The sequence below is a fragment of the Hevea brasiliensis genome, chromosome 4 (assembly GCF_030052815.1).
Source record: "Hevea brasiliensis isolate MT/VB/25A 57/8 chromosome 4, ASM3005281v1, whole genome shotgun sequence".
Taxonomy (NCBI): Eukaryota; Viridiplantae; Streptophyta; class Magnoliopsida; order Malpighiales; family Euphorbiaceae; genus Hevea; species Hevea brasiliensis.
Window position 1 is genome coordinate 66,754,660 of NC_079496.1, and position 12,434 is coordinate 66,767,093.

General features: G+C 38.3%; 1 protein-coding gene across 1 annotated transcript; it reads left to right on the top strand.

Annotated features, from left to right (window-relative positions):
• Positions 1 to 1,235: 1,235 nt before the first annotated feature.
• LOC131179460 (uncharacterized) lies at positions 1,236 to 2,525 on the top strand. The gene is made up of 3 exons (XM_058146310.1): positions 1,236 to 1,280; positions 1,827 to 2,048; positions 2,229 to 2,525. The coding sequence occupies exons 1-3, from the start codon at positions 1,236 to 1,238 to the stop codon at positions 2,523 to 2,525; spliced, it is 564 nt and encodes a 187-aa protein (XP_058002293.1).
• The last annotated feature ends 9,909 nt before the right edge of the window (positions 2,526 to 12,434 follow it).

Below are 12,434 nucleotides of genomic sequence, written 5' to 3' on the forward strand. Positions count from 1 at the left end.
GGTAGCTCAATTTTGGTTAGCAATTTCATTTGGTTAAGTTTAGAATTGGAGTTTGTTTTCTACAAGAAAGTTGTTCTAAATTGTCTAAGCTTTTCATTGATATAAATTTCAGGTCAATTGGACCTTTTTACACTGAGTTATGACCAAATGAATGAACACTATTTATTTGGTCATTCTGCCCAGGCAGAATGTGTATTAGCCGGATTTGGTAAATTTTTAGGTCAGTCTATTGTGGTTTTCTAAGCAGGGTTCCTTCATCAAAGTTGTGCCATTATGTATATAATTTCATGTCCGATTGGCCTTGCACTAATTGAACCTACACAACTCCAATTATAACTGCCCAAATCTGCTGGACTCACACCCAGTCTTGCAGGTCACACTAGGCAGCATACCTAACTTCAATTCCCATGGCACAAATCACTGTACTTCCTAATCACACATAGCCAAATGGTCACTAATTGACCATTAGAACTTCCTTTCACCAATATATGAGTAAATCTCAAATTTGTGCCCCAAACCCTAACTCCAACCATTTCAATTCTTCAAACACATAGAATCAATGGATCAATTCATACTCCCAATGTTGCATACACAAAGTTTAAAGGATTAATTGACACTAACCTTGTTGTGTGCCAACCTAAGCTTGACAAACTCCTTTATTTTCACTTTTTTTTGGTGCCCAAGTATTGCTCTAATGGTGATGACTAATTTTTGTGAAGGGATGATAGGGTTTTATGGTGGGACGAAGGGGGAAATCAAGCTCACAAGGGAGCTTTAATGGAGGTTAAGAAAGAAGAGAGAGAGGCTGCCGAATTATGGAAGAAGAAGAATAGAAATTTTGTTTCATTTTTATTTCTTTTCTTTCCTTTTTAATTATTTTAAGAGTGCTTGTTGAAATGCCATTGGTGGAAGCCTTTTTAATAACATCATAATGATGTCATAATTCAAGTTTTCATGCATTTTCTTTTCTTTTCTTTTCTAACCATTTTCAATTCAATTTTTAGCAATATTTATTCACATTTTACGTAATATAAATTTTTTATTTAACTGGATAAGTTGGCCAAAAATCATCTCTGAAGACGAAATGACCAAAATGCCCTCCGTTTGGCTTATTGAGCCAAAATCGTCTGTACTAATCTAAAAATTTTTCTAAGCATTTTCTTGGTATTCTAATGCCATCAAAACCTTAATGACTTTTCTTTGAAGTCCCAAAAATTATTTCACGAATTTTTCCCATGGGTTTAGGGCTTTTAGCTGTGAAAACAGTAACTTCCCGTCAGGTTACCCATCGCTAGGGCACCAGCTCATTTAACTTGGTTATATTTTATTTCTAAAATTTTTCCTTAATTTTTCTTACTATTATTTGAGTTATTTATGACTCCTCACTCTAGTCTAGATATAGTTCCAGACATTCTGGCCATCTGGACCGACACCGATCACCGGAACATTAGAATGTATGGAATGGCTATAGTGAGGGTGTTACACAACCTCTTTGAGAAAAACTGCTGGTAAGCTACCTAGTCAACTGGAGATGAACCCAAGAGAGCACTGTAAGGCAATTACATTGAGGAGTGGAAGGATTTTAGAACAGTCAGAGGAAGAACCAACTAAGAGAACCTCTAATAAATGTAAAAATCAAACAGAGGAGAAAAAGGAATAAGCTAAAGAGAAGCAAGAAGAGGAAGCAAGGAAGGAAAAGAAGCTACCAGAACCATATCAGCCTCCTCTACCCTTTCCTCAAAGATTCCAGAAAGCCAAATTTGATAAGCAGTTTGGAAAGTTCCTAGAAGTTTTGTAGAAACTTTATATAAACATTCCTTTTACAGAAGCACTCTCTCAAATGCCATCTTATACCAAGTTCCTCAAAGACAATTTTATCAAATAAGAGAAGGCTGGAGGACTATGAGACTGTTGCTCTTACAGAGGAATGCAGTGCCATATTGCAGAACAAGCTGCCACCAAAACTCAAAGATCCAGGAAGCTTCTCCATACCTTATCTTATCGGTAACATGAATATAGACAAAGCCCTCTGTGATCTAGGTCCAAGTGTGAGTTTGATGCCTTTGTCAATATGTAAGAAGCTTGATGTGGGGACACTTAAGCCTATAACAATTTCATTATAACTGGCTGATCGATCTATGAAATACCCTGTGGGAATTCTAGAAAACATCCCTATCAAGGTGGGAAAATTCTTTATCCCAGTTGATTTTATTGTGTTGTAAACGGAGGAGGACGTCCAAATCCCTATAATCTTGGGAAGACCTTTTATAGCAACTGTTGCAGCTGTCATAGACGTTAAGAATGGACTGCTAACTCTCAAGGTAGGAGATGAAGAAGTAGAGTTCAACCTGTTCAACACAATGAAACACAAACTTGAACCTGATGAATGTTTCAAGGTTGATATAATTGATAAGCAAGTTGTAGAGGAATTCATTAAAGCACACCCTAAAGATCCTCTGGGAGCATCCATTGTGCATAGCCACACGGCAGAGAAGGAGAACACGGAGATTGTAGCTTGTGCATAATCCTTGATTGTAACACCCCTCACCCCTATACGGTGTAGCCGAGCAAGGTGTGCCACATTCGGTGCCGGAGCACCCTACCTTATCCTGTTGTGTCCATTGTTAATTTTTAAACTTTATAAAAAACATGTGGAAATATTTTTTTATCACAATTTATCTATGTGGAAACCCAGGCAGAGCCTCTTCTGTTTTATTGGCATCTGGCGGGTTCCAATAGTTAGCTGTCAAAAACAACTTCATAACATATCTGTTCTATTCAATTTCAAGAAAATAATATTTTTCATTCATTCATTCATATGGAAATTATACATAAAAAGTCATAAGCTTATTTTACAGTCTCAAAAATATCAATACAATTTATTACATCATCAACTATAATTACATGAACCAAAATACTAATCTATACATGGGCCCTACCAAAATATTATAACTGATGAGGTGACTCTAGACTCTAGACTGTAGCAGATCTGGACAACTGTAATCAGAGTACTACTGTGGCGGCTACTGTTATGGCGGTTGTTGTGTCTGGCCTCCAATTCCTATGCGATGGAAATTTAACGTACTAAGTAAATTGCTTAGTAGTGCATAATTTTAAAGAATAATAACTCAATAATTAAAAGTAATAGCTCTATGTAGAATTTTGCACTTCTAGGTCAATTATATATTTTATTACACTTTGGAAATGATTTACTTATCAGGATCTTATCTGTACATATATTTCATTTTCAGTCTCCTTAAACTCATATCAGTGAAATTGTCATTAATTCTAAGACATTTATAAATTTTCTACACTTTGGGAACTGCTAGATTTAATAGTATCTTTTCTATTCATTTCTTATATAGTCTAAGTCATTTATCACTTTTCTGTACTTTGGAACTAAATTAATTATTAGTATCTTATCTATTCATTGGTTTCATTCTCAGTCTTTTAAAATTATATCAATGCCCAAGTAACCTATAACAGACTATAATGCTAGATACACGGGAATATACTAGTGAGACAGCCATATGTCTGTCCAGTATACATCTGTCATGTCAGGCACAAGGCAAATGGGTAGGCTTTTAAAGTTAGAAATATAATTATGCACAATGGCATCTATCAAGTCAAGCACAAGGCCAGTGGGCAGGCATAAAACCTATAGATCAATCATATCGGACATATGTTGTCGATCAATGATTATCAATGTAGGCCTATCTATGTAAGCTTGTTCATGTAGGCCTATCTATGTAGGCATATTCATGTAGGCCTATCTATGTAGGCCTATCTACGTAGGTGTATTCATGTAGGCCTATCTATGTAGGCGTATTCAAGTAGGCCTATCTATGTAAGCGTATTCATGTAGGCCTATCTATGTAGGCGTATTCATGTAGTGTAACATCCTCATTTTAGCTAGTCCGTACAGTCTACTGTTCCGGTGACCAGTGTCGGTCCGGACAACTAGAACGTTCGGAAAAAAAAAATTTAAACTAAAGTGAGGAACCAAAAATTAACTCAAAAAAATTAATAAGAAAAAAATTTAGAAAAAATTATAAAATAATTCTTAGGGCTCTAGAGAAGGGTCATTTAGGTTTTTATGGCATTAGAATGCCAAGAAAATACTTAGAAAAATTTTTCGATCGGTACAGACAATTTTGGCCCGTTAAGCCAAACGGAGGGCATTTTGATTATTTTGTCTTCAGATATGATTTTTGGGCCAATTTGTCCAGTTAAATAAATAATTTATATAGCATAAAATATGAATAAATATTGTAAAAAATTTAATTGCAATTAAATAGACAAGAAATGGAGAGAAAATGAAAGAAAATGGATTTATGACATCATCATGATGTCATTAAAACTCACCCAACCAACCCAAGATTGACACATGGCATAACCTTGTTTAAAAGAGACAAATGGGCTGGAAAACAAAAGAAAAATCAGAACACCTTCTTCTCTTCTTCTCCTTGATGTAAAACACTCCCACCATGGCCACCATGAACAAGCTTTCAAAGCTTGATTTTCCCCCACTTTTACCCAACTAAACCCTAACCTAGCAACACAAAAGCTTGCTCTTACACCTTGGTGATTCTTTTGGGAGAAAAAAGAAGAGGAAAACAAGAGTATTAGTAAGTGAGAAAATCTCACTCCTTTGAGGTTAGTGACCCAACCATGAATTTTTCTTTAAATTCATGTTAAGAACTTTGAATATGTGTAAATTGCAAAGAAAAAATTGTTGAATACCATTTGGATGGAAACCCTAGATTTTTTGCAGCCATGGTTAGGGTTTGTTTGTGGTGAGTTTAATGAAGTTAAAAGACCATCATGGCAGCCCACAATATGTACCCACTAAGTGGATTGATGAAATGCAAGTTAAATGCATGATTTGAGATGTTAGGGTTAGGGTTTGGGTATAAAATGGAGACATTAATCATGTAATGATGAAAGTGAGTTTTAATGGTCAATTAGTGACCATTTGGTTACGTGTAAACAAGAAATGAGGTGGTTTGATTAGTGGGAATTACAGTTCGTGTGGCTGCCCATGGTGACCTACAGAATTGGACATGAGTCCAGTAGGTTTGGGCAGCCATAACTTGAATTGTAGAGGTTCAGTTGGTACAAGGCCAATCGGACATGAAACTAGACACAAAATGGCACAACTTTGGTAAAGAAACCATGCCTATAAAACCAAATCAAGTGGACCAAAAGCTTGCCTTAATCCGGGTGACCTGCAGTCTATTTCTGCAGAATGACCAAATGAACAGTGATTGTTCATTTAGCCATAACTCAATGTAGAAAGGTCCAATTGACCTGAAATTTTACCAGCAACAAGCTGAGATATAGACCAACAACTTTCATGAAGAAACCTAACCAAATTATGACCAGAACCTATCCAACAAGTGAGTTGCAGTCACTGTTCACTGCACTATAGATATGGTCAGTCCAGAAAAATTCCAATCCAGCCAGTTGTGGTTTTTGGACCATAACTAGAGCTATAAAACCCCAAATGGAGTGAATCAAAAAAAGAAATTCAACTAGACAAAATAAGGAACAACTTTCATGTTGATCATTTTGTCAAATTCCCACTGCAAAATTGACCAATGGAACAGTAAAGATAAGGTATGAAAATTGAAAATTCTTCTAAATTAACGTTAAGCTTAGAAATTGTTTTGGCAACCAAAACTAACAAGTTTAAAATGCAAAATGTGGTATGTTGGTGATATTAGAACCAATGTACCTATTGCCTATGCAAAAGTCAACATTTTGGTTGAATAATGAAGTGAATAGTAAAACCAAAACTTGAAATTCAAAAATTGTGAAGCTTAAAAGTGTAAAATGCCCTAGTATACCTAACAAGATTGGTTTGGATAGCTTAGCATGCCAATAGGGTTCTGTTAGCAGTACTACATATGGCTTCATGCCATTCTATGTTTCATGGCTCCCATGCCATTCTGTGGCATAATAGCCTTTGGCTAAGTTATTTGAGTTGATATACTTGGGTTTTAACCCTGATAATTATTACACTATTAGTCGCTACATTGCACACGGAGACACAGCAGACCGATGGTGTGATGGTCCGAGGTACTTAGTACCCAGTGGCAGTTTACCCATTTATCCAATCCAGTCAACTAGGATGGGTTACTTGGGCAATGATAATAAACCTTATCAAATTTTAAGTGAATAATACTACAAATAATACCAGAAATTAAGTCTGCCCAAAAATAAAATCATACATTGTGCATAATTATTTTATTTTATTTTATTTTATTTTATATTGTCACCACTAAGCAGAATTGCTTAGCGCGTCACTTTTGCCACGTGTAGGTACTGGAGACCTAGCTGGGGAGCCCAACAGACATTAGACGAGGTGAGCCTTCAGAGCTGCATCCGGGGTCCAGAGTCACCTCACATCTGTGCTAGATATGGTAGGACATTAGGACTATGGGTGGCCCTTTTGTATTTTGCATTAGTTTGGATTGTAACTATAAACTCTTGTAATTATATATTAATATAAATATATGAAATTTCATGTTGTTGAGATTTCTGCATAATGTATTTTGATAACTAAAATGTTGAGAATTATTTGTGAATATGCTTCAAGTGATGAAGTGAACAGAAAATAGTATTGTGATTTGAGATTAAGATTTTGAGATTGACTTGAAATGTGTATAATGGAGTTTGGATTTGGAAATTATATTGGAAGTGTTTTTAAGCAGGTTCAGAAGAATTGTTTTTCCAATTTACAGCCAGCACTCTGCCGGATTTTCTATAAAATTTGCAGAAAAATTCAAATTTATCAAAAATTGAAAATAAATGAATTAAAAGGGATAAATTGTAATAGAAACATGAATTGGTGCTCCGGCACAATGAGTGGCATTACTTGCTCGGGTACACTGTAGAAGGGTAAGGGGTGTCACATTTAATGGTATCAGAGCATCGGTTTAGGCATTTCTGGGCCTAGATAGAGTACATACCATTGCATTGCATTTGTAAGTGTTGAGGTGACACTGATACAGATCTGTTTGTTTTCTTATTTTGAATAGGATATGGATCCTACTTCACAAAGAGCAGTTGAGGAAGAGGTGGAGAGTCGTGCTCCACCAAGTGCTGAATCTAGGGGCAGGGTAGAATCTGCTCCACCAGCAGTTGAGGCACCTGCCCAACCTCAGTTTGCACTATTTCAACAAATGACCGAGTTTTGCTGGCAAATGATGGGGGCAATTTCACCACCACAACCACAGCCACAACCGCCACCAGCACCACAAAAATCTCATCTGGAGAAATTGAGAAAGCATGAGGCTGTGGACTTCTTTGGGAAGAGGGAAGATGATCCCATGGCCGCAGAAAATTGGTTGGATAGAACCATCAGAGTGCTGAAACAGCTAAATTGCACCCCCAAGTAGAACCTGGTGGGTGCTGTGTCCCTACTTCAGGATGATGCATATCAATGGTGGGACACAGTAACCAGTGAGGTGCAACCTGAACGGATCACCTGGGAATTCTTCGTAATAGAGTTTAGGAAGAAATATATTAGCAAAGTGTATTTAGATGAGCGAAGAAGGGAATTTATTAGTTTGAGATAGAGATAGTTGTTAGTGGCTGAGTATGAGCGTGAATTTGTTAGACTGAGCAGATATGGGAGGGAGATAGTCCCTACAGAGGCAGAGAGGTGCCGAAGGTTTGAAGAAGGGCTCAATGACAACATCAAAGTCATGATCATAGCATTGGATATCACAGATTTTGCTAAGCTAGTGGATGCTGCATCAAAAGTGGAAAGGGTCATAATCAATGAACAAAATAAAAGGGAAAAACAGCAGAAGAGGGGTCTGGGTCAGTCCAGTACATTTTCTGCTCCCAGTAAGAAGAGTAAGGGTCCTCCTGCTCAGAGTTTAGGACCACCACAGGGTCAGGGCCAGTCTCAGGGGCCCAGACCACAGTTCACACCTAGAAGAGGCCAGTCCACACCATCAATGGGCAGCTCTCCAGGGACGATTTTTAAGGGACCAGCCCCTACATCTTCTGCTTGTCAGTACTGTCAGAAGTGGCATAAGGGAAAATGTTGGTGAGTGACCAGTCATGCTTACGGTGTGGATCAACAGAACACCAGATCAAGAATTTTCCGAAGAGGATTACTACTGTTGCTCCAACACAAACTGGCAGACCTGCTCCTGCACCACAAAGGGGTAGGAAGCCCGGTAAACTTGAGGCAACTGGTCCATCACTGAGGCTTACATCCGAATCAGCTAAGAGGCCAGACACTAGAATACCAGCCAGGGCCTATGCCATCAGAGCTCAGGAGGAGCAAGATGCCCCGGATGTCATCAGGGTACATTTTCCCTCTACAACACTTCTGTACATGCATTGGTGGATCCAGGATCCACTCATTCCTATATTTGCATCAAACTACCCATAGAGAGGGGAGTTCCAGTAAAGGAGAGCGATCAAGACATTCTGGTCACAAATCCACTAGGCCATAGTGTGGTAGTGAATAAGGTGTATAAAGGCTGCCCGTTGAGGATTCAAGGGTATGAATTCTTGGTAGACCTAATTGAGTTGCCCTTCCACGAGTTTGACATGATTTTGGGAATGGACTGGTTGTCACGTCATCAGGCAATAGTTGATTGCAAATTCAAGAGGATTTCTCTAAAAACTTCTGAGGGTAATGAGATCACTGTTGTGGGTAAAAGGACAGATTTCATGTCCAATGTTATCTCAGCCACAGTTGCAAGAAGATTGATGAGAAAAGGCTGTGAAGCTTACCTAGCACACGTGGTTGATACTAGGCAAGCTAAGCCAAACCTGAGTGATATACCCACAGTAAGAGACTTCCCAGATGTATTTCCTGAAGAGTTGCCACGTTTACCACCAGAAAGGGAAGTCGAGTTTGCTATTGAGGTAATGTCGGGTATAGCACCCATTTCCATTGCTCCTTATAGGATGGCACCCACTAAATTGAGGGAGTTGAAAACTCAGTTGCAAGAGTTGCTTGATAAGGGGTTCATACGCCCCAGTGTGTCACCATGGGGAGCTCCGGTGCTGTTTGTGAAAAAAAAGGATGGAACTTTGAGATTGTGTATTGATTACCGGCAGTTGAACAAAGTAACTGTGAAGAATAAATATCCATTGCCCAGAATTGATGATCTGTTTGATCAGTTGAAGGGAGTTGGTGTATTTTCAAAAATTGATCTCAGATCAGGGTATCATCAGTTGAGGGTAAAGGATGCAGATGTGTCAAAAATTGCATTCAGAACCCGGTATGGGCATTATGAATTTTTAGTGATGCTGTTTGGGTTAACAAATGCACCAGCAGCATTTATGGACCTTATGAGCCGTATCTTCTATCCATACTTAGATCGATTTGTAGTGGTCTTTATTAATGATATTCTGGTGTATTCCAAGACCAGGGAAGAACATGATGAACATTTGAGGATTGTTCTGCAAACCCTGCGAGAAAAGGAGTTGTATGCTAAGTTGTCCAAGTGTGACTTCTGGATGAGTGAAATCTATTTCCTTGGACACATAGTATCAACAGAGGGGATTAGAGTAGATCCCAAAAAGATAGAAGCAGTGATGGAATGGAAGCCTCCTAGAAATACAACTGAGGTCAAAAGTTTTTTGGGGCTAGCTGAGTATTACAGAAGATTTGTGAAGGGGTTCTCTCTTATAGCTGCTCCAATGACTAAGTTGTTGCACAAGAATGTGAAATTTGGCGAGAACGACAAATGCCAAGCTAGTTTTGAGAGGGTGAAGGCTATGTTGACAGAAGCACCAGTGTTGACACAGCCAGTGTCAGGAAAAAACTTTGTGGTCTACAGTGATGTGTCACATAATGGGCTAAGGTGTGTATTGATGCAACAGGGAAAAGTGGTCGCCTATGCTTCCAGGTAGTTAAAGCCACATGAACAGAACTACCCTACTCATGACCTGGAGTTAACAGCAATTATCTTCGCACTGAAGATATGGAGGCATTATTTATATGGTGAAAAATGCTACATCTATACAGACCACAAGAGTTTAAAATATTTGCCAACCCAGAAGGAGCTCAATCTTAGACAGAGGCGATGGATTGAGTTCCTTAAGGACTAAGATTGCGTGATAGATTATCATCCTGGGAAGGCAAATGTAGTTGCTGATGCTTTAAGCAAGAAGTCCATCACAGCTTTAAGATCACTCAATGCCTGTCTGTCTTTAGCTCAAAATGGAGCTATTTTGGTTGAGTTACAATTGAGGCCAATCCTGCTACAGCAGATACAAGATGGGCAGAGGGCAGATGAAAAATTAATGGCCATTGTGGGTAAAATTCCAGAGGGGAAGGAAAACTGATTATGAGGTGAAAGCAGATGGATGTCTGTACTACAGAGGAAGAGTGTGTATACCAGATGATGGGGAACTAAAGACTAGTATTCTGAAAAAAGCACACACTAGTGTTTATGCTATGCACCCGGGAAGCACAAAAATGTATAATGATTTAAAGCCTCATTATTGGTGGCCTGGTATGAAGAGGGATATAGCTGACTATATGACTAAGTGTTTAACATGTCAGCAAGTCAAAGTAGAACATCAAGTTCCATCAGGATTGCTACAGCCTATAAGCATACCTGAATGGAAATGGGACCGGGTCACTATGGATTTTGTTAGTGGTCTATCTCTCACCCAAAGGAAGCATGATGCAGTTTGGGTGATAGTGGATAGATTGACAAAGTCAGCACATTTTTTGCCAGTTAGGACTGACTACTCACTGGAGAAGCTAGCAGAATTGTATATTAGTGAGATAGTTAGATTACATGGAATCCCACTTTCCATCATATCTGATCGAGACCCAAGGTTTACATCGAGATTTTAGAAAAAGTTGCAAGAAGCCTTGGGCACACAACTCCGTTTTAGCACTACTTTTCATCCCCAGACGGATGGACAATCAGAATGAGTAATCCAGGTAAACCTAAGAACTAATTGAATTTTTGCAGGTAATAAATTGAAATGATAGTAACACTGTGAATTATGTGATAGATCCTGGAGGATATGCTAAGGAGTTGTGTCATTGAGTTTGAGGGGGGCTGAGATAGATACCTCCCACTGGCAGAATTTGCATATAATAATAGCTACCAAGCTAGCATCCAAATGGCTCTGTATGAAGCACTGTATGGGAGGAAATGTAGAACCCCAGTGTGTTGGAATGAATTGGGCGAAGATAAATTGGTAGGACCAGACCTGGTGAAACAGACTGAGGAGAAAGTGAAGATAATCAAAGCTAACCTGAAGGTTGCTTCAGATAGATAGAAATCATATGCCGACTTGAAGAGAAAAGATATAGAGTATGCAGTTGGCGATAAAGTGTTTCTCAAAGTCTCACCGTGGAAGAAAGTACTGAGGTTTGGGAGGAAGGGTAAGTTAAGCCCTAGGTTCATTGGCCCATATGAAGTCATTGAACGTGCGGCACCAGTGGCCTATCGGCTAGCTTTACCATCAGAACTGGATAAAATTGATAATGTATTCCATGTTTTTATGCTGAGAAGATATCGCTCAGACCCTTCACATATCATTTCCATGGAAGAGATTGAAATCCAACTGGACTTGACATACATAGAAGAACCTATACAAATCCTAGCTCAGGAAGTGAAGGAACTGAGAAATAAACAAATTCCACTGGTGAAAGTGCTTTGGAGGCACCATAACACTGAAGAGGCAACTTGGGAAAGTGAAGAGATAATGAGGCAACAGTTTCCTCAACTGTTTGCATCAGGTAAATTTCGAGGACAAAATTTTTATTAGAGGAGAAGAGCTGTAACATCCTCATTTTTACTAGTCCGTACAATCTACTGTTCCGGTGACCAATATTGGTCCGGACAGCTAGAACGTTCGGAAAAAAAAATATTTAAACTAAAGTGAGGAACCAAAAATTAACTCAAAAAAAAATTAATAAGAAAAAAATTTAGGAAAAATTATAAAATAATTCTTGGGACTCTAGAGAAGGGTCATTGAGGTTTTTATGGCATTTGAATGCCAAGAAAATACTTAGAAAAATTTTTCAATCGGTATAGACAATTTTGGCCCGTTAAGCAAAACAGAGGGCATTTTGGTCATTTCATCTTCAGAGATGATTTTTGGGCCAACTTGTCCAGTTAAATAAATAATTCATATAACATAAAATATAAATAAATATTGTTAAAAATTTAATTGCAATTAAATAGACAAAAAATAGAGAGAAAATGAAAGAAGATGGATTTATGACATCATCATGATGTCATTAAAACTCACCCAACCAACCCAATGTTGACACATGGCATAACTTTGTTTAAAAGAGACAAATGGGCTGGAAAACAAAAGAAAAATCAGAACACCTTCTTCTCTTCTTCTCCTTGACGTAAAACACTCCCACCATGGCCACCATGAACAATCTTTCAAAGCTTGATTTTCCCCCACTTTTACCCAACTAA